This window comes from Argiope bruennichi, chromosome X1 (genome assembly GCF_947563725.1).
Source record: "Argiope bruennichi chromosome X1, qqArgBrue1.1, whole genome shotgun sequence".
Classification (NCBI taxonomy): domain Eukaryota; kingdom Metazoa; phylum Arthropoda; class Arachnida; order Araneae; family Araneidae; genus Argiope; species Argiope bruennichi.
The window spans coordinates 48305600-48329629 of record NC_079162.1 but is presented as its reverse complement, the minus strand read 5'-3'; the positions used below and the strand labels follow the sequence as shown (position 1 = coordinate 48329629).

At 29.5% G+C, this 24030-nt stretch overlaps 1 protein-coding gene across 5 annotated transcripts in view; it reads right to left on the bottom strand.

Moving 5' to 3' along the window:
• LOC129958594 (nucleolysin TIAR-like) overlaps positions 1-24030 on the bottom strand; it is a 1061871-nt gene that overhangs the window by 939439 nt on the left and 98402 nt on the right. The window contains exon 1 of one of the 5 annotated variants that reach the window (XM_056071180.1): positions 814-840. The exons of the other annotated variants lie outside the window; for them this stretch is intronic. Within the exon in view, the coding sequence (XP_055927155.1) occupies positions 814-816 (3 nt within the window). The 5' untranslated portion in view covers positions 817-840. Of the gene's footprint in view, positions 1-813; positions 841-24030 lie in introns of those variants that run through there. 5 annotated transcript variants of the gene reach the window in all.

Genomic DNA, 24030 nt, shown 5'->3' with positions numbered 1-24030 from the left:
AGATTTTTTTTAATTCTTCACATGCAGGAAAGTAAAACATAATAATGTTGAATAAACGATTAAATATATCTACTATATTTCCATGTTCAAATATTTCACTGGCTGAAAAATACTTTAAAAATAATTATACATTTCTTATGGATGCTAGAATTATTCATTGATTGTTTTGGTCATTAACACCACATTTGCATCTTTGAGCTTTCTGAGTAGCATTTGTATTAAATTATTCTTTGATTTTTTATAAACATAACATTCGATGAAATACACTTCCTTGAGCAATTTTTTTAGAAAATGCTACATCATTTAGAATTTTTTATTAATCTATAAATTATGACATTTATATGCAAAATTTTTATGAATATATTTTTAAGTTTTTAAATATTTATTGTTTATTTAGTAGAAATATCAAATCTTTGATAATTTAAGCTGTAATCAATGCGGATTTAAGCTTTTTTAGTTATATGGATGCATATGAGTTTCGTTAACTCAAACACGAATATTTACAGATTGAAATATTCATATTTTTATATCAGATATAAATCCGAACCAAGTATGTTTAAGGAAGTAATAAGAAATTCTGATAACACTTATCCGAATCGAAAAAAGCATTTGAAAAATATCAATTTTTAATTTGCATTTTTAAAAATCTATAAAACAGGAATTTTTAAGAGTTTCTTAGGAAATTATCTAAAATAAAATATTGAAGTATTTAGAAAATTAAGAAACTCTCTTTCAAATATTAACAGTAATCAGCTTTCAAGATATTATTAATTCAATTGAGGAAGAAGAACTAATCAACAAAAAATAACTTACCATCGTCACTTTAAAATTTCTGTATGTTTTCATATGTTTCAATCTAGTTATTAATATAGTGGGAAAAATTTGTTAGAAAATAATTTTAAGTGAAACATGGAAGCATTTAGAAAATCGAAGTAATGTTAAAATATCAATTATGTATAACATCACTGACATGCTTAATTCAATCTTATTTAATAAAACTTTGTCTTGTAATTCTCTATCATTGTTTTTGAAACTTCTGACTATTGATTACAGTCGTTGCCAATAGAACAAGCTTCAGTTCAAATTAGACATTAATAAAATAATATGGATAAATTAGGAAAGAGCTTTTGGCGACAATCAGGTATCAATCTCGAAGGCATTAAATCTTAAACAAACGCGCATAATAGCTTTGTACTTCTGTGTACTTAAAATTACATTGCAGTGGAATTAAGCTGCCGGGGATGGCCTTAAATCATTCTAGAAGGTACATGGCATCTTTATTCCTTCTGAACACAAACATCAATATTTAATTGGATTTATGTGTAGTCCTGAATCACTTTCAATCAAAATTCCTCAGGCAGACAAACTATGCCAGTAATTCCCTTACTTATTATTAATTGCAATCCGTTTGATGCAAGAAGCACTTGCGTTTTTTATTTCTGTCTCGTATGCCAGTTACTTGAATATTTTGGGAATAGATGAGTTAAAATATGTCAAACCCTTTTCTTAGCTTATTATGCAGGGTAGGATACATTTTTCCCAACTTTGAAGCATTGCAATTGCTCATAGTCAGATAATTTGATATTTAAATTCAAAGTTTTTCATTTAGTTATAAATGCGTAATTAAGAAGGAAAAATGTGTACGTATCAAAACACATTAATAAGTGTGTACAACATCATTTTATTGTTCATAACTGTATGTGCTGTTTCATAAAGGTATGTGTTGTTTATTATGAGTGAATAAATTGTTCTATAATTACAAAACCATGTTATTTGAAGTTTTACATGTTTGAAGTTACATATTGATGTTTTGAAGCTGTGAAGGGATGGGATTATATATATCTCACCATCTAATAAAAAACTTATTTCAATTTTATTATTATTTTTTTAGTTTGAGTAATGCTTTATGTGAAATAACAAAAATATTTTTTTTTTCATTTTTTAAATTTTTTTTTGTCCAACTAGGGCTTTTATTTTTCTTAAAATCATGTGCCTAAAAGTGTTAATGGGTTACTAAGATATGTATCGTGGACATCATATTCATTGGTTAATTTAATGAGCATTATAAGAAAAACTCAGAAATATGCATCTAAAATGAGTTATTTTTCGCTATAGGTATCTTTGTCCATAATTCGATTTGTATAATGTGAATGGCTAATTGTTTGATATTGGAGTTTGGACAACAGCTTTAGAGAGGAAATAAGGTTTAAACTTCTTCACTAGTAAAGAAGTTTTGATATTGAGCCTTCCATCCATGTTTCTAGTAAATCTATAATGATATAAGACGAATTTCGAAAAAACCACAGACTAAATAAAAAATTGCTTAAAAATTTAACTTTTTAAACTTATCTTCCTGGTAATATTTGAAATTCTTGTGCTTAATATAAATCTGCATTTTATGAAATACAGTCCTGGAAGTAAAATAAAACAGATTATTTAGTATATGTTGTGAACCATTTCTTGAAAAGGATGGCAATGAATCTTCAATAATTCAGTTCATTTAGATCAGTTTATATTTAATATAAATAATTAAAAAAAGGGAATGAATGGAATATATTAATTTATATTTGGGGGTATGGAAACTGAATATTTTAAATTCTCTCAAATTCTTGGATTTTATCCATGATTTCGGAAAATTAATCTCAGATGGAATTCTATGCGAGATGGCTATTCTAGATATTTATGTTCCTCCTCTTTATAATTTCAATGCTAAATCTTGCCTCGAATTATTTTCTAACTGTAGCTTAATAAATAAGGTCATTTAAGTTTGCCTTTGCGTATATATCTCGAATTACCATTGCTCACAATCTGCTTTAATGACCATTTTTTGGGTTTTTTTTTAAAGCATATTGCTCACAATATGCTTTTGTAAATATTTTAGAAAATTCTAAAGATGTATCGAGATCTTGCCTTACTGGCACAAAAACGCCAAGCAACATGTTAAGATATCTCCCCAATATTGTCCAGAATGCAGAAGATCGTGAAGATACCCTGTCATATCTTGTGCTATTGGGGTATTTAGATTTTCTTTACTTTGGTGATAAACACTGAAGAAAAAGAACTCCAATTCGTTTTATATTTTTCTTTTAAAGAAACAAGAAAAGTAGCTAAAATTTAAAAAAAAATGAACATTCAAAACCATAGCTAAGAACTCTGCAAAGTAGCTGAAATTGACTAAAAGAACGTATGTTTAGAAGTAAGAAATGCAAGTTTTCTTTCTGAATGTGTCAGATACTTACAGCTTGTGATAATATCGATACCTTTTAATAGCCAATATATCTTTTCTCTTTTTTTAAATCAACGTAGAGCTTCTATTTTTAAATGGTTCCTTCCCATTCTTTACACCAATGAAAAAATATCTTCCAGTTGTTTTAAAAAGAGTTATTTGTCCTCGCGGCACATTTAAGGATCCTTGAAACTACCGAAAGACCCCAATGATTGGTAACTTCAGGACGTAAAAGAAAGCACTGAATGAGAAATTTCGAAAGAATATTCCGCCACCTTATCAGAAAAGATCAGTTCCTGACGTCATTTAAAGCACCTTACCAGTTTCGTCATTTTTATGAACGACTAATTAATGCAAGTTCCCTCTGTAGTATTGCCCAAGTCTTTGCTGATAAGAGTTTTCTCAATCATACTCAGTCGTTGCACAAAGCGTGAGCTTTGAAACGAATCGTCTAATAAGCTTTTATAGAGAAATTCGACAATGCACTGACCGCGTGTTTTTATCGCTATAGAAAGTTACTGCGCATCTGTTAAAAAGTTCCTCAATTTTTGTGAAAAAAATTCTATTGTTCTTGTCGTTTCATTCGTCATTTTTCCAGATGTTTTCACGAAAATCGCTGTCTTCTGAAAAGTGTTACGATTCGCATTTTAAAAGGAAAGATAGCTGGCAAGAAAACTCAACTATTTTCTTTTTTTTTTCTTTTCGTGACAAGAAGATGCAACTTAGCTACAAGAAGTATACTTTCCTTACCTTGAAGTCAATCATTGTTTTCTTTATCGCATTCTTAGTCCATTACAAAAGAATCGTATCTCAGGAAAGTTATTTCATTTAGAAGCGTTCAGAATTTTATTTTCATTTTTGAAAATCTTTTTTGCATCAAAATGCGTCTCTTCTCGAATAAATATCGAAATTCCGGTATTTTATGTGATATTTTTGTAAAGTTCGAAAAGTTTTGAAGAGCTGTTCGATATTTTATGATCTTCTGGGGTTTTTCCGTTTTCTAAAAATTTTGATAAAAGATTGAATATTTGTAAAAAGTTATTTATTACAACTATTATCTTTTAATTTAATTTTACATGTAAACCAAAGGTTACATACTCTAAGGTTTGGATGCAAACTACTTATTTCAATGAAACTGAAAATATAATTTATTTACTTCTGATTGTTAATATTGTATTTTAATCTAAAGAAACATTTTGAGGATGTAAAATTAATTTGATCATAACCCTTACATATTAGATTAATTCCCATTTTGCTTTGTTTATGTGGCGATCTTAAAGATAATAGAGATTACCTGCCTTTAATTCAAATAATTTCTGCGAGTGTTATATTTGATATTCTTTTCAAAATGTAAAGGGCCGTAGAGTGAAGAAAAATAATTTCTTTTTGCTTTGCAATATAAGCCAAAATATGCCTTTCTAATACGGACGAGGGTGTTGTTTATTTTAAGAATACAACTTGGAAATAATGAGCGGGTCAAGGAGAAATAACTCATTGGTCTTCAAATCATCAGTTTTCTCATGTGTATAAAGAACAGAATGAAAGACAATACAGGGTGGTTATAATTAAACTTCCCCTATAAGCGGCATCATATAACGAAAGCGGATGAACGGATTGCAACGAAATTTGGTATATAGACTACACGAGATACCCTCAAAGAAAAAACTTATTTTAACACAAAAAACGACCAAAACGGAATACAGAAACTATATTAACATTTATTGACTAGTTTCTGATCACCATGTCATTGAACCACATTAAGTAAAGGCAAGGAAAAAATAACAGTGCGCTGTTTGAGAAAAAAAAACCTTTCAGTTTGCAGAAACAAGTTTAGATTAGGACGAAATTGCAGAAAAAGGAGCAGTTGTTAATCGTGTCCAGGATGATGTAGGGAAATGTGCTCCATGTGACCACCCTCATTCACCTGCAAAATTTCAAGTCGATGGACAGTTTTCAACATCAGATCGTAACTGATCAGTTATGATATGATGCTTCGCACGTGCAGCTTTATAGAGTTCTTTAAGTCATTCAACGTCGCAACATGCCGCAACGAGATACCACCATCATTACAATTGGAAACATCGACATAAAACATGACAACGATTGCAAACGTTTCTTACCCTAACCTGTTTTGCATAAAGCTTCCTCTTCTTCACAAACATGCAAACTTTGATATTTTTTCCCAGAATTGACAGCTTTTCCCGGCTTTACATTATATTGCTCATAATTCTTGTTCTGGATTGTTAATATTGTTTCTGTATTCCGTTTTGTTCGTTTATTTTGTTAAATTTAATGTTTTACCGGAAAAGGCGTCCTCTGGTGAACATTTTGGAACTAAAAGTGTTTTTCGAAATTCCGTGAGAGCATCTCGTGTATACGTAGTCTATATGCCAATTTTCGCCACTATCCTTTTATCCGTTTGCGTTGTAGGATGCTGCTTATAGGGGAAGTTTAATTATAACCACCTTGTATATATAATACTCCTATTGACTTCATTGCAGCTGGTAATGTCTCAGGAAAAGCTGGAATTTTTGAAAATTCACGGTTATCCACACATTCAAAATATGAAACTTGAATTTGTGGTTCTGGCTGTTTTAAGTATCTGCTGAAATATTGCAATCCTTTAAAGAAAACTGAAAGTTTCGCTTTACATTTGACTTGTTCGTGTTCTTCGAATCTTTTTAGCCTTTATTGTATAATGTGCCATTTTTTGATACTTTCGTTTCCTGTAATTGCTAGTTTTCAATGAAAGTGAAAACTTACCAATAAACCATAGACGGCAGTGACTTTTTAAAACAAAAAAGGGATGACATTCTGTATAATATAATGAAGCGTAACAAGCATTAATTGGAATATATGACTATAGAAGTTGAAACTTCTCGGCTTAGTTTTATTAATTGTTTTGAATAATGCCATGGCTCTTTTTCAGCTGATTTGATTTTTGAAACATGGTCTTGAGCCGACATATTTTCTCTAAACTCTCGAGTTTTCAGTGGAAAGACATCAAAATAAATGTTAAATCTGACTCTCAATATCATATTTAATTTTATCTGATATCTGTTTCCTTAGGATCTTTGATTAAATATGATTTCAAATAATGTACTCTTCAGTCCAGAAATCAAGATTTTACCACCAGACTATCGTGCCCTATTAAGTTTTGCAAATATTTGACGAAACAAGTTATTTCCATTAGAAATTTTACAGTTTTTTTTTTCATTCAACAATGTTGTTTAGCTTATTTCGGATAATAATTGAAAATGTATGACACTCAAAGATTTTTCTGATTAGGAATTTCACCTGAAACTTATAAGACTCTTTTCAGGAGTCATAAAAAAGCGTCATTTCAAGTTCGTATAATTCGAAGCAAGGAAGGATATTGGTATTTAATTTTTCTGTTTAATGTTGAGAAAACATTATAAATTGAATCCATGCCATATATTTTGAAGAAAAGATTACAATTACGGTGCTTGGTTGATATTAAACATTTTTTCATTTTGTTAACTTATTTATGTGATACATCTTTGCCAATATTTGATTGATTTCAAAAGACAAATTTTTCTAATCAAACTAGTACTCGTCATCCAGCTGCGGCATTTGGAATTTTATACGATTCGATGTCTTGAGGTATATAGGGACACAACTCTTTGGTTGAATGGAAAATCAGATCAATATAATTTTTTAATCCAGAAAAAAAATTTCTTCTGAGTTATTACTACCAAAAAGCAATTTAATATTGTCATTTCTAATTATTTTATATTGGATTCTTTTTTTTTGTTGTAAAAATTCAAATCTAAAGGTGGAATTCACATATTTATTTATAAAAAATAGGTTATTGCTAACTAAAGATCCTACAAAAGCCTTAGACTTAAATAATTAATTGCCAATTGACGTCATAAAATGGTATAAATAGAATTAAACATAACATTTTTGGATCAATAGAGACATTTAAAACGGACTTCATAATTCGGAATCAAATCTAGATGAAGATTTTTCAAACTTCTCTTTTTAAATTTTCTTTACATCCAACCGTTGTTTTTCTGACACATCCTCTTTGGACCGGCAGACATTGCTATCAGCTATAAACGAGAAAATAAATTCTTTTTTAATATCACTTTGCTTCTTTATTTTCTCAACTATATCAAACATTAAATTCTTGTTATATTATATATCCTTATCTGTAGATTTTTTAAATTAGATTATTTGGAATACATCTATATTTTGTTTAAATTTTATTATTCATTCATATTTTTATAAGCATCCTTCATTTTTAGAAAGTGTAGCACTTAATTTCAGTCAGCTCTAGCTCATCCAAGAAGAATGAAATTAATCAAATTACAACGTTTGTAAAAAGAGCCTCCTCGCACCAAGTGAAAGACAGCCGTCAAGTGACAGAAGTTTGTCCCGCAACATGTGCAATTTTCATTGGCCCACGTCTTTCTTCCGGAAAGAAATTGCATCTCACCAGGTTGATTAAAAAACGATACTGTCATCATAAAAGGAGAGAGTAATTCCCAAAGCGCCACTTCTCTCCAGGCTAGATATTTTACACAAGAAAAATTCGATTAGGTCTGATGCGACAGTTAAAAAGAGCGAACCCAATCCAAATTGGTTAACTCTTAATACGACTGCTCATATGCATATATGGATTTCAGCAGGGGCTAAGAAATGATCAATGGCTACATTTTAACACGTGTAGTACTCGGGTATTTTACACGGCTCGCAACACCGACGATGAAAATTCGACACAAATCGAGAGACACGATATGCTTGAATGTTTCCGCTTGCCTTTTCCTTTTTAACCCCAAAACCAGTCGATATTCTAATTAACGATCCAGTGCTGCTCGAAAATTAGCTGGATTTAGAGCAGGGTGTCGTTCTCTACACTCTCCACTGTAAGCCACGAAAGCAAAAGGAAAATCAAGTTAGAAAATCAGTGCAGTTAGGTGGGGGAAGGAAAAGCAAGCCCAGCAGACAGGATGGAAAGACGAAAACGAATATGGCTTTATCGATTTTTGATTAAAACCCTCCACGTTCGTCATTATTGAACGGTTCTTTCCCTGCGACTACAGCGAATTATGTTCGGCATATTATTAAAGAAAATTGATTTAAACATCGATGGCACAAATGACACTAAGAGGTGGGGGGATTCACTAGGACGTGATTGCGAAAAGAGAAGAGGGTGTGCTTCGAAAATCGGGAGGCAAATGTTCAATAAAATCTCTGAAGTGTCGCCAAAGGTTAGGACTGATGATATGTCTTCTTTCTACGAATGGTATTGGCGGAAATATCCCCTGGCATCTTTTTGTATTTTGCGAAATCTCATTCTATTGTGTCCACAGAAACTTTGCAGCCAGTCTGGCTTGCGGGAGCAGAGCTTTATTAGCTGCGGGCATTTCAAGCTGTTGGATTGGTACAGTTCGAATTTTGGTAATAAATGCCAAGTTAATTGTCATTCACTTCAAAGTTGTGAAAATATTTCCTATTGTCCAATTTCCAATTAACTTTGAACTTCAAATTTTATTTGACTTACTTAATCGGTTCATTATTTAATGTGTGAAAATGTTTAATTAAATAAATAATTACATTTAAAGAATTCAAAGTTTCTTATTTCATTTGAACATTTAAAAAAATTGATACCTAATTGGATAATAGAAAGATTGAACAATAGGAAGAAATGGCTCAATACAATTGTAATTTTCATTGATGTACCAATAAAGTTATATTAGTTATAACAAATGAAGTTTTATCTTTTCTTTAGAAAGTAACATTTTTTAAATTGACATTTTAAAAAATTAGCATGTTTCAAAACTATAGTTGAAATTTTGTTAAGAAAAATATAACAAAAGAATTACAATTCTTTTAAAATGGCACAATAAATCTTCGGATATTTTCAGCAAGAGGAATGATTTTTAAGAAAATCTCTGAAGTATTTTTATTTTCTAGTATACGAAATATAGAGGAAGTATTTTAATTGCCAAAAAATTCGAGCTTTAAATTTTGACGAGATTTTAAATCCTAACGTCTCAGACCGCTCCTCCCCTTTTTAAAAGAACATTTTTGGTATTATGTCGATTTATCTGGGAAAATAACTCAAAAACACTTTGAGCTTGGCAGATGAAACTTGGTATATGGACTTACGGCCAAATTTGTCAATTTCTGTCAAAGCCTGAGTGAAACACGTTAAGAAAAAGTTTGTCTATTTGCCTGATAGATTGCAAGTGATTTCAAACCCAAAAAACTAGGTAAATAAAACTTGGTGCATAGGTTATGCATCTGCTGTATATATTTTTATCAAATTTTAAAACAAATATGTCAAAGCATTGACGTCTGTCGGTCTGTACTTCCGCAAGCATAAAAATATAATAGATCATAAACTCAAGGACTTAATCAATGAAATTTGATATATTATCTTGTAACTACAACTGTAATTCTGTATCAAATTTTGGTTTCAACTTTTCGGCAAAAAGGTGTCCAAAATACATATTTGAATGTTATATTCAGTAAAAATGTTAAATTTACTCCGCAAATATAGTATTCGTAACTATTGTTTACTAACGCAAGACGGGGCATTCGCGGCCTTGCCAAAAATCCCCAGTTTAATGCGATGAAAGGGAGATAAGACAATTGGAGTTTAGTTTAGTTTAGTTTAGTTATATTAACGTCCCGTTGTAAAGCAACACTAGGGCTATTTTGGGACGGACCTCGTAATTTTGAACAGCGGTCAGATGATGAGGACGACACCTGAGCTGGAATCCCCCTCTCCACGCCACACCACACCAACGGGAGGACGTTTGGCATGACGGATTAAACGTGCAACAGGTTCGTGCCTTTACACGACGGTTCTTCGGTGAAATTGGGTCTCGAACCTGAAACCTTACGGCTCACAAGGCAATTGGAGAGTAAGTGAGAAAGTTTCGTTGAGATCACTCCCGTTGGTTTATTTTAGTGAGAGCTTGCTAAAATAGATATCAAATTATAATCTTTGAAATACTCATTCAATGTTTACTCATTATGTGAGCGTATTTCCTTTCACATTAAGAACACGAGCTATCTTTAAGAATGATGTTTTAATTTTGGCCTCCGACAGAAAATAAAACGTCGTGTCTAATTTCCATATAACACCACAATAACAAACATGTCTACGTACAAATTATATTCATTTTGCGGAATTGAGATCTATAATATTTTGATCATGAATCCGATGCCTTATCGTCAATCATAAGTACTACTTATTGCCTTGTGCTAACACTGAAATGCCAAAATGAATTGAATGGATTTAGTTGGATTGTTATAACAAAAATCATAGAAAAAGGGAACAAAAAAATTAATTATTTAATGATTTATCTATGATATGTTTTGAAAATCTGTTTGTGGATGTTTTGATCATGTATTTTATAATGATGTTTCATAGCAATAAATGATTTTAGACTATTCCTTTTGGAATATAAAATTAATTCATTTTTAAAAGAGAAATAGTAAAACGGCTTAAAAAGCAATTTTTAAGCTGGCATCATCAATATTGAAATTCTTGATCTGCAAAAATTGCCTCTACCCCTCAAAATGTAGTACTGTGATAAACCAATAATTATTAGATACCAGTTTAATTTCTTTCTTAGCATCCAGGTAATTTACAAGAATTTACAAAAACTTTATAGATTGAAAAATGTCTTATAAATTTTCTTGAAAAATTAATAATGTTATTATGCGTAACATATTTCTGATTAATTTCAAATCTATGTCGTTAGTCTTTCTAGCTTTCTTCAATTACAGTTCAACGAATTATTTGATATGCTTAATAATGTTGTGGAATTTTTATGGAATTCTTCAAAAATTCTTCAAAACATAAAATGTATGTTAATGAAATAATAAATGAATGGAAAAACATTAGTCATAATTGTTTTTGAAAATTTGATAAGATTTCTAGGAAAGCAAATTTTTTAAATAAACCTCATTAAATCTCATGTGAATTGACGCAATTTAGTAAATGCTATAATTATAAAAACTAATAAATTTTCTTTAAAGATTTCTAATTTTGTTGAAGAAAACAGAGAAATGAAACACATTAAAACACATAACCTCTAAATAAGTATAAATTAGGATTATTTCAAATTTTAGAAAATAAATATATGTATTCTGTGCAAAATTTTTAACTTAAAACTTTTCAAGGAAATGAAAAAAACTCTCTGTTCCAACTTTCAATAGTATTCCACTTTTCTTCAAATCTTCCATGTAGTTTTTTAGCTCAAAATTGTGAAATTGTTTTCTGGGAACACTTAGATATATACTTTTTATTTTCATTTTTTTCCCCTTTTCTTCCTATCGTTTCCCGGTTCATATTCTGGTCGCGAGTAGATCACGTTCCTTATAGAACTGTGAGGCAAAGGACCATTTTGTGTAGGTAACTAAGTAGGATCACGCGCTTCAACCATTTTTTCTTGTAATTTGTTACCGTTTCTTCGTCCAAAAACTTCAAAACTGATCGGAACTCTTCGAACTCGTTTCTCTTTTTCACAAAGTTTCGGCATTGTTGTATAACGATCCATTTTCAGTGTAACAATGCACTCGTAAAAGTTCAATAAACAAACATAAGAACTAAGTTCCTGTGAGAAAATCTTTACTCCTATGGTTACTGAAGTAAGGTTTTTGCCAAGCATAGAAGGAATTGTTTAATATGAAACAAAGGTTTAAAATGTATTCCCTGAAGAGGAAATTTTCAAGAACTTAAATATATGTATATTTCTGACGTTCCTGTATCAAAGATTTAGTGTATGAAAATATATTTAACATCTTATTGTTTTATAATATTTGATGAAAATAAAATTTTAATGATCTTAAAATTCAATGAATATTTATGGCAAGTATGCTGTAAAAATCTCTCGCTTGCAAAAAATATAATTGGGGCTTGTTTAAGTTTTTCATAGCATATTAGAATTTTTCTCGCATTCGGTGTCATTAGAAAATAATTGAATATTAGAAACAATTTAAACCTTTGTCACAGGGGTAAAGAGTTCTTTAAGAAATAATTTTGTTTTTAATATATATATATATAATTCTTTAAACTAACAGCGACGGCAAACAACATTGTTCAATATTGTTCTACATTGGTATTGAAATTAAACCGTTTTGCCACTGTTGAAAGAAATTACTATAATTATTAGAAGACAATTTATTTATTTATTGTTCATTTACTATTTGTGTAATGTCAATATGTATTATTTATGTTCGTTCTTTTGTTTTCAATTACTTCTGTTTCTTTACACGTTTAGTTTATTATTTAATATCCGTCCATCCTTGGTGGATGCAGTACGTAGCATCAGAAATTTTTCGTCAAACTTTACACTTATTAATAAGATGGAACAGACTGGGAAATTAAAAAAAAAATTAGAAGATAAAAGTAGATTTCAGAAAAACCAGCTAATTTGAAGAATATTTCGATGAACGTATATATTGAAGTAGTTAATCAAAAATAAATTTTGAGAAAGACTTTGCCTTTTTCCACCATAAACTTGAAGCATTCACCAATTCTAATTCAATTTATAATTTTCTTGTGAATTTACTTCACAAAGCAACTGAAGTAAAACAATTAAACAACTGGTGATATTTTAAAATCTACATAAGCATTTATGAATAAAATTTAAACTTAGATTTTAATCATACAGAAGTATTCACCATGTTTTATACCTTTCCCAGTTTTATACTGTTCCATGTCACCATCTAAAATTTAAAGTGAAACAGGAAGGAAAATAACCACTAATGAGCAATTCAAATAATTATAGTTTCTTATTAATGCCTGAAGCTTAAATATTTGTAGAGAATTTTTCCATTATCAATAGACAATTATTTCCCAAAATATAACTTTCTCCAAAAATATAACTTAACGGTTGAACTGAATGTGGACCAACTAATTTGAAAAATGTTTTATACAACCAGACATAGAGAATAAGTTCAACAAAATTGAATTTGAAAGAATAAGGCCTTACTAACACGCCAGTTATAATTCAAGTCATTATTTTCATGTTAATCTGCTTTGCCAATAAAATGAAGGAAGTTACTTTGGTGACTAATTTTAATTCAAAAATGGCATTATATTTAAAAATTAATAAATTAGTATTGTAACTACTGATTCACAGGAAAATAGTCTATCGTGTCAGACAGTTTTCGAATATATTCATACCATCAAAAATGAACTAAGATCCAGAAGTGAAGTAACAGCTAGCTAAATAAAAAACGTTTAAGATTTACGTTAAAGCTGAGTCTAATCCTTGAGGTGAATTTTTCTTAATTACTAAATATTCAATTAATTTTTCTTCGCCAAAAATCGTATTGAACATTGATACTTGAAAGGTAGTAGCAAAATTTAAAAGCATAATAACTTTCTCTGGCATATTACTAAACACCTCTTATGTATTTTACAGTGTAGGCTGTGAATAGAGCAAAGTTTCTTTGACGGATATTGTTTATTTTGTGTTACGACCTGGATTGACCATGAAGACATTCGCCTCAAAGTAACCATTGCTTCGCTGTGAAACATGACATAAAATTAAACTACGAAATAATTTTCTTTTTTGAAAAAATATCCTTAATTAGGTTCAAAACACTCAATTAATAAAAAGTTTTGTAATTTTTTTTTTAACAAAAACGTTTATATTTCACTTCAATAAACTAATTGAGATTACAAACATGCATGTAACGTTTGAATTTTCAGACTTCATCAAGTAAGACACGTTTACACGCAAATACCATGTTCATTTTAAAATTATAATAGTCTGAGAAAACTTTTAAATACCCTTATTTTAGATATGAAACAAATATAAAAAAAGTTTCACTCATTTTCTCATCATTTGAAAATTTTCCAAACTTCTTCTATCTGAATTTGTGGAGAAAAAAAAGCTTTCAAATCAATTATTACTTATCCAAACGCAAATATTGCATTTAAAATCTTCTACTTAACATTTATTTGAAAAAATCTAAAATGAGTTTCGAGATCCTGATAAATATACGTTATTTCATAGAAGAACATTTAAATTGATAAGGCGAAATCCAGCTTTAGCAACACACAAAAGAGTGAATAGAAAGAATAAAATAATGTATAAAATAGATAAGGCGACGATTCCTCATAAATGAGTGAAAAACATCTTGAGATGAAGGAGCAGGTGGAAGGGTAAAAAGGAGTTTAAAGACTTGGGGAATCAATCCCATTCCCAGTATATAAGCTTTCTTCTCTAGATCCCTCTTCAGAACACCTGACACCAACTTTCGCCTGTTATTCACTCGTTCATTCCTTATTTTTTCATTCATTTATCCCGTTCGCATATGACCCGGTTTCTTACACATCGATACTGGGCTGTAAGAGAGGGTTATAAGTCAAGATTTTTTTCCGAGACCTGCCTGCATAGGAATGTAAATGCAAGGAGAGTAAGAACGCTAAGAATTGAATCTACATTTGAAATAAAGTCATTGAGAAACATTCTTAAAAATGCTGTTTATCACCATTCCTTTAAAATTTTATTTTCTTCAAAGGACATGAGTACCGGTTCCGTTTGCTGAATCTTTTCTTTTTTCGTTTCTGCTTTTTTAATGCTAGAGGAGGAATAAAATTTAATGAATGTGCATGTTGATAGAGAACGAGTTTTTTTTATCCATTTAAATGCTTTCAAAGTCTGAAAAATGTGTCTCGCAATGCCTCATTTTCAGAGAGTGATGTTAGTTGTATAGATTTTATTTAAAGTTTTTCCACTGCAAAAGTGGCAATTCCTTTTCTTCGTTTTTAATTTTGCAGAACGTAAAAGAAGCAAGTTGATACTAATTATTTCATATTCTCTGGGCCAAGTAAGGCTTAACTCGAAATAAGTGAATCTAAAACAGCGTTTAATAAGCAAAAAAGAAAAGGGCTGGCATTTTTGTTAATTGAAACCTGGCTTTCTAAATCATAAAACAAAATAATTATAGCATATGCAAAAATTACGTAAACTGTCTGATTCTTTTAATGCTTTTTTTTATTTCTTTCATTATCTGTGTAGAAGTATCAACTGAATAGTGTTATGGTTACATGACAGTATGTTTCTGATTGATGTATCTAATTTACTTACAAACGTGCCAATTTTTACCAATCATAACCCAATTAAAAAGGAAATTTGCATAAAATTGTAGTTAACAGAAATATTTGGTAATGTTATGCTAGCAGAAATTTCAAAATTGATTGATTTGGTCAATATCATCGAGACAATTTCATATGGAAAATTTTGCATTATTTAAATAATGAAAAATTGTATTGGAGATATTTCCTATGGAAAATTTCTAGAATTTTGCAATATTCTGAGAATTCTAACACTAGTTTTGCGGATGAACTTTTAAAAATACCATTCTGACAAAAATGCATACTAGTATCTGACAAACAGAATCAAAATACAACTATTTATCTAGATGTGTTATTTTCAAACCTTTTACTTATTTCAGATATCTTGAACTAACACTTCTACTTTTGAACATGAATATGTGGCTATTTAACATTTTGTCTTTTCATTCATCAAATATGAATTATATGATTTGATTTTATGCAATGTTATTGGATAATCCTTACTTTTTATCTTCATGAAGAACACTTTATAAGCTTTCTTGAAAATTATTTTATATTTCATCGTTTTAATTATAGTGATAATTAATTTTGTTGATTCTAATGCTGTAATGAAATCATTTGCATATTATATTACAATTCGTTATCTTTGTGGATTTATATGTAGTTAATATAAGGATCTAAAATATTTTGGAGGTATTGGGAACAGTAAACGAAACAATTTTATGAAGATCTTTAATAACCAGCTCTAAAAAGCTTCTTAACATTTTCTTATTTGTCTTGCGACTTTGCTCGCTTAAGTATCAACAATCAAACATGTATAAAGCGTTTTACGATTTGTTTAAAATATCGTATTTTCAAATCTGGATCTTCGTTTTATGCACATTGCATATAGAACAATAGCACACGGTTTTATTACAAACACAAAATGTCACTTGAATTGCTAAAGCACTGTTATAAAAATGTTCAAAAATGTTTTATATTCTTAGATCTAATATAAAAATGCTCCCATGATTATACTCTTCAACTTTATAGAAATAAATCAAATCAATTTTCATTACTCTGTACTCTATATTTTCTCTTAAGGAAATACGTTCTTTTATATTATTCAATTTGTAAAGAGATAAATACAACTCTTTTAATTTACTTTTTGAACTCTTTGTCTTGTCTCGTTCAGGTTTAATTTATTTAAACTAACACTTTATATTGAAGATAGTAGGGACTATTCTGAAACGGACTTCGTAATTTTGGTTATTGGATGTATGGCAAGAGTAACATCATAACTATTATTCCATTCCCCAGTTTTCCATACCTGATTAACATATCGAGATATTTGGTATATGACAGATAAACATTTCAAATTCAAAACCCTCCAAAATCCAGCCAGTCCAACTGGACGTAATGTTCGGAATCCCATCAGAAATTAACAAGTAAATAGAGCATATTTCAGGCGCATATATAACACGAATCTTTAGTGGGATTGAGTTTGAAGCCCATGATACCGACGCTGAAACTGAATGAAACTGAACTTATTGGTAAAATTTTAATTATAATACAGCCACAAACATTTTATTGATTAAATATAAGGTGCCAATTTTAAGAAATGAATTCATGTACCTTTTCCAATAATATCCGAAAAATTCTTGAGCATTTTAATAGTTAACGCTATGTTATTTCGGTCTATTCCATCAGAAGATAGTTCCGTTCTCTTTTCTTCAGCAGTTTAACGCCAAATCGATAATTGCAGTACGTTACAAATCCAGAAACCCGAAAAATAAGAAAACCATGATAAGAAAGAATAAAACTTCGAGAGAATTGCAACCAAATAACCCGTAGTACAATTCATGCCGTAAAGATCCACACATGCCATTAAACAACTTGATCGGTATATCGTGATCTTCGTGGACCGTCCAAAAACTGCCTTGGCTTTAAGACGAACTTGCCTTCGTTTTTCCACTAGCCACAGTTACTGTCTCATATTTTACTAGCTACTTTTTCTTTGTTATTTCTCTCTTTCTATTACCTTTAAGATGACTACCCCTCTTCGAATACTACTCTCATTTAATTTTTTTCCAACAAAGGCCGAAAGGCAAAGGGTCCAATTATACTCAAGTCCAGAAAAAGCTAAGTGATAGCTTTAATGTCGTCGACAATGAGGGGGAAAAAAGAATGCTATTTTTTTTCGCTCAGTTTTTCCATGTTTTTTTTCCACCTGCTTTTGCTGCTAAGCTTTTTATTTTTTTACTTGTAGCGTTACTAGTAAGCTCAAAAAGTAGCTAAACTGCTGGTGTAATTTTATTTTTTTCAGAAATATTTATACGAAAGAGAATTAGAGAGTTTACTTTGTCTTGCTTAAGCGTCGGGAATTTTCTTATTTTGTGTTATCGATTCTTGCGCAAGGGAGCGAGCACGGTTAGAAAACAAAACGTTTTCGAGTCTTAGAAAAAAATTATGCGATGCTTTAGGGTGTTCTCCGAGGACTTTATTGACGACAAGAATGAACTTACATGTGTTCTGAACAGCCAGTTCAACTTCCAGAGGAGATTAAGATGCATCCCTTAAATGCAATATAAAAATAAAAAAATGAATTGTTTTATTTAAGTCATTGATTAAGTTAGAGAATTCTTGTTTTTTCTTGCGATAGAAGAAATTTAAAAGTTAAGTTAAGCTGGCTTATAGAATTTGTTTAAAATTTCAGTACCTCAAATCGGATCTGCATGAATTTTGAGACAGAATCAAGAAGATATATTTATCTAAATAGATAGATATACTTAAATGCTGTGATATTTATGAATATTTTGGACGATAAAAATAGAGTGATATAAAGCTAGGTTATTTTGGTATGTTAAAATTATAATAAATTTAAATCTGAATGCAGTATAATTCTTTGTTTTCCAAGGAATATGAAGGTGTTATGTAGAAAAAATGTTATATTTAGCATTTTATTCAAATTTTACACTACATTTTTAAGTGAATTAAAATTGTTTATTTATTTATTTCAATAATTAATTAATTTCGCTTTAAAACTCAAACTTCTGTAAAGTAAAATCTAATGCTAAATCAGTTAACGAGTAGCTACATATTCAAAATGGTCATTTTTGTGTAGTTTTTGATTTTGGATTTAAGTTCATTAATGATACCTAATATTTAAATAATCTTTTAAGTAAGTCGGTGCAATTATGTTTCAGATGCAAATATTAACAATGCGTAGTAATTACTACAATTTAAAAATCTTTTCTTTCTTAAATTTTCTTTGGTATTTGAATGATTCCTTCAAAAGTAACTCGTTTTCATATTGATATTTAAAGTAGATTGCATTTATATTAGGAAACGAAGGTTATTCACACGTTTACCCGAGACCTGTATGCCAAATGTGCGGCTATGATATTCAAATTTTAAATGTTTATGAAAAGAAACGACAAATAGTTATTAGATTAATTCATTTAAAAAAGTATGTATTATTACTTTAATTATGAATGTTTTGTGATTCCATCTATTACTGAAAATTTAAAATTTAAATCTGACCTTACTCGCAAGATTTATTATCAATTTCCATGAAAAACTGTTGCTTTATAAAATAACTGATTTGACATTTTTGAAGGACTTGTTATATTTTTAAACAGATAACAAGAAATATTATAACTACAAATATTAAATTAAAAGCTAAATAATATTGGACAAATAAAAAAGGTGAACATATAAAATATTTTTTCTTTCATTTTAAATGTCTTGCTATAAAATATGGCAACTATTTTACATACAAAAGGTCAGTCTCGAGTTCTCCAAATCATCTTAAGCAACTAATATTAAATGCTTTGCTGTGTTCCAAATTTTCTCAAGATAAATCTTCTATAACGATTAGTATAAGATTACCAGATGCATATTTAACTCCCTATATATGTGCATAAATATTTAAAGATCCGTAAAGCCTTTCAACTGAAATATACTTGTTGAAATGCACGCATCGGAACTTTTCATATAAAAAAATTCTTTTGAAACTTCTTTGAAAAGAGAAATTCCAACTGTTTATGCTAAAGCGCAAGTAGAAAAATGACTAGCAAAACTCCTGGATACAGACAACAACGCATGTTTTCTAGGAAATAAGCAAAACGGCAGTGTATAGGAAAAACATTTTAGGAACATGATGCGATCAGTTACCGTCGTTTATTTCTATGTACAATTTTAAGGACGTAGAAAACCTTTTTTGATCGAACGTGCATTTTCAGAAAACTTTTCATGTACGTTGTAACGAAAGATAAGGAGCAACAGTGAACATATAGTTATATTACCTGGACATTGGCAATGCCAGAAAAATCTGTGCACGTTTCGTTTTTTACGTATTCAATTTTTGATGTTCTTTTTTTACTTCTGATTCTGTTTACAAATGAAAAGAGTTTGTGAACGAATGTCTTTTTTTTATTATTTTTGCCTGCTTTAAATATCTGGAGGAAAGCCTTGTATTTTCAAAAGGATTTACTGTGTGATTCTACGAAAATTTACCTGCAAGAGAAGCGAATGGGTAAAACAACTAAATATTTTTTTTCATATTTATAGGATTAGTTTGCAAGTAATAAGATTTTTCAATTTAGAGAAAAACAATGTTTCTTTAATTTTAGTTATTCAAATTCCACTTTTAAATGTTGACTAACAGTACATTCATTATAGAGTTAAGTCATAGAGCGAGGTTTAAGAAGAAAAAAACTTGAAGATTATTGATTAGAGAACTTTATGAAGATTACAGGATTTTAAATAGTACTAATTATTCTTTTTGTTATTGATAGAATTTAACTTAAAAAAGAAACTGAAACGATTTAAAGCAATTTGTACGAGGTGATTTTAACTTTGAATAACAAGATATTTGAAGTCTTCAAATGTAGTGACTCAAGACTAAAGAGGAAATGGAAAAATTAGAAAAAATTTCTGATATCATTTTTTAAAATGATCTTTTCATACAGAAAATATTTTACTTTTTATTAAAGAAGCTAAAATTATCTAACAGGAAAATTCGTTAGTTTTGTATAAGTCACAAATAAATCATTATATTCGTAGTTTGCAACTGATGCGAGATATTTCAGCAGGATGAATCTATCAAAAGTAACAATAGCTTTCTATTAATAACAGCACATTTTATAGGCCTTAATTGTAATATGCATTACTATATTCTGATAGTTTCAATATAAAATCATCGAAAACAAAATGGATTTTTTTTTTAACTGTGAGCAAATTCTTGCAAACGACAATTACAAATAAGCGCTACTGTCAGTCCTCTTGCACAAATGAATTATGAATGAATGACGTGAATTTAAATATCATTGTTACTCTCCTTTATTCTTGAAGTTTTAATGACACTGTTTGAATACGTTAATTATAGAAACTTATTTAATTTTTCAAAATGAAAAAAAAAAATCTTAAATATCTATTAAAACACAAAATAAGTTTGGAAATTCTTAATATTCATTTAATTTTTGTTCTTCAATTTATACCAAGAATGTTTTGTCACCATTTGAGTTGGATAATTTATATATTTACATCCCTTTTTAAGATTTTAAAGATTTGGAAAAAAACATTACTGGGGTGCCTTTTTGAGTACAGTGCAATTTTAATAAACCTTTAATTTCTACTTCGTACCGAATGATCAGTACGTAACGAAAACATGTTGTTAATTATAAATACATAAACAAACACTATGCCTTTACACGTACAATCAGCGTAGTAAGAAGACTATGCCCACATTATAAAATCATATATATTTTAGACTGCAAGGAAAACAAAAGTTTAATGCTTTGTTAAATGATTAAGTAAAATTTAGGGTACACATAAATAAAAATCATTTATAATATTTCACCTTTTTTCTCTTGTTTCTCGAAAAAAAAACTTCTAATATGCACGAGTTTCCTGACTAAGATTCTTTTTCAAATATAAAAAAGTTAGTCAGCATTCAGTGGAGTAGAAATGTGAAAAAAATCAAGAGTGCATAGATGTTTTTTGAGGTTAAATTAGGGAACGATGATGACTCAACATAAAAGCATTTGTTTTACTTTTTAAAGCCAATTATGATGAGAGAGGTACAGTATTATGATGCGAGTACCATTAACCCCTCTAACACCTATGTCACCATGGATTCATAATTCTTTATACCTTCTACAATACGTCTGATCTATTCTTGGAACTACGTTTTGGCATCTCATTAATTTCACCAGATATTTTTCTCCGAGAAACTAAATTATCTAATTATATACATTTTCAAATTATAATTTTGTACAGAAATATATACACGCTTCGTATATTTAGGAATATAAAAAGTTATATAAAATATTTATAGATTAAAATAATTATGGTATTCGAAAGATACGAATCTCTTACCAGAAATTATATGAGACCCAAGAAAACCAGGAAAACAAACTAATATATCATAATTAAGTTGTATCTTCAGGGAATACAGTTAAAGTATCCCAAATGATTCCAATTCTCAACCCAATTCTAAAATTAACAATAAAAATGAAAACAAAAAGTCATGATACATTTTATTATATTTAGGAAAATTCAATACTTGAATCTTTTTATGAGTATCTTTTATAAACAACTTTCTTATCTGATGTATTTACATATAACCAAACAATTTCCAACATTAAATTGCATAAATACATATTTTAATTTTTGGAAGAATAAATTAATTGTTACTGTTTTCCAATTACAGATGTTGCGGCGCCTTTAAGATGGGTTAAACTTTCCATAAACATCTTTTAAAGTGCATCCTAGTAGATACCAAATAAATATAAGACGTAACAATCTTTTAGATTTTTCGCACGACGTACAATGTTTCTATATTTTAAAAAATGCATATGAATACATTTTTATCTCATTAAATTTCTGATGAAAGATCTTGCGGTTTCGGCACGCTTCAATGCGTATGCATTGAAAGTAAATCGGGCGGCATCAGGACTGATTTTATACATTTCATTAAATTTGTTTCCGAATCAGGCTGAGAATAATTAATTCTACTTTCTCTTTGAAGGGTTTCCTGATTTTTCAGGCAAGCGAAACTAAATCAAGAAATGAAACGTACACATGAGTCTAAGAGTTCTCCTTCTGCATCTCTCTTGTTTACCTTTAAAATCTTAAGTGATGAGATGCTATCAAATAAGACTCTTTTTTTAACCTGGTTCTCGACTGGCTGTTTAAATATTTACTAACTTTGAAAGCCGGGTACTCCTATCGAGGGTAGAATGAAAGGCTTTGGACATCTATCTTTTTTTTTTTATCGTCCCATGAAATCGATATTCGCGACTATATCGGAAAATGTTTATTGCTATTTTTCATTTTCAGATAAAATATTTAAAAGTAGAGTTAGGGTTGTTTACTTTTGAGATATTTCGAGGCTTCTAAAGTAGGAATGATGGTAATTTGAAAATTGTCTTAATTTGCTTTATGATTATCTTTGAAGATTTAATTTGCTTAAGTCACGCAAATGAATTACTAGAAAAAACGAATGGATTTACCTTTGTTCAATGTTTGAAAGGCAAGCATTCCAATGAGTAATTTCCTCTTTTTATTTGATGCGCTTGACGGGATTACTTGCCATGAAAGCAATTCATGTGACATCAAAGTCACAAGAAAATATAACAGTACGATACATTGTATTAAGTGGTGTTAAATCTTAAGTTTTTTTTAGTGTTCATTCATTGAAGTTGTTTGGTGAAGTGCGCATGGAATTAAAAGATAAATCGTTTTGATGCACTTGAAGTAATTTATGTGATTATTGCGGTTGCATAGATGGACTACTTTTTTTCTGATGCAAGATCCTTTTCCATCATACGCCCGGCCAAAATCAAATTTAAACATAAAGTTGGCGTTTAAAATCGGTAGAATTTACGTTAAAAACTTTTAGAGAAAAAATTAAATTATCATTTCAAATATTATTTAAAATGTCAAGTTTCCAAGGGCAAGAATAAGTTAACGTGAGATATTTCTTCTAATCGGAAAGCTTGTGAATATGGACTGCACCCTGTTCAGTTCATCGAATATTACAGTTATGGAGTTAAAAGACTTAAAACCAAGCAGTAAATGGCAAAACCTATATAATGTTAAGAAATATGCAGAAAGAAAGTTGCCACGGTAAGTGAATTTTCTGACTGCCTTGACAAAGAGACTCAATTAGAAATGCTTGATTTTGTTTGAAATTCAAAAAATAATCAATTGTGTTTTCTTTCAGGATTACTTTCGGTTCTTTGGTGTTTATTATGATATTGAAAAAAAAAATCTTTTCGATGACACCTCCTTTATCCTCCCACAATAATTCCATAAAATATGTGATACATTTTTAAACGAAATCGGTGATATACATTTGCATAGTGAGAGTATGCATTAATTTTATGCAAATATGAAATAAAAGACAAATTTTTGAAAATTTTTTGGACAAGTGTTTTGTAAACTTATCCCGAAAAGTTAACGAAATTAATTTTTCTTTTACTTTGTCCTGATAGAATAAAATATGATCTATTCCTTTACAGAAAATATAATATAAAATAAACACAGGTTACACGATATTTAAATAAAAGGAAGCAGAATGTTTTATTTTAACAAATGAAAAAATTCTTTACACTTTAATACATTTGACTGAATATTCAAGTAGAATATATTTTCGTTGTAATCTGTTGAAAACATATGCGCTGTCAATCATATGTTAATGGTGGAGAATGAAATTTCCAGCTGTTATTGTAACTATTATTCT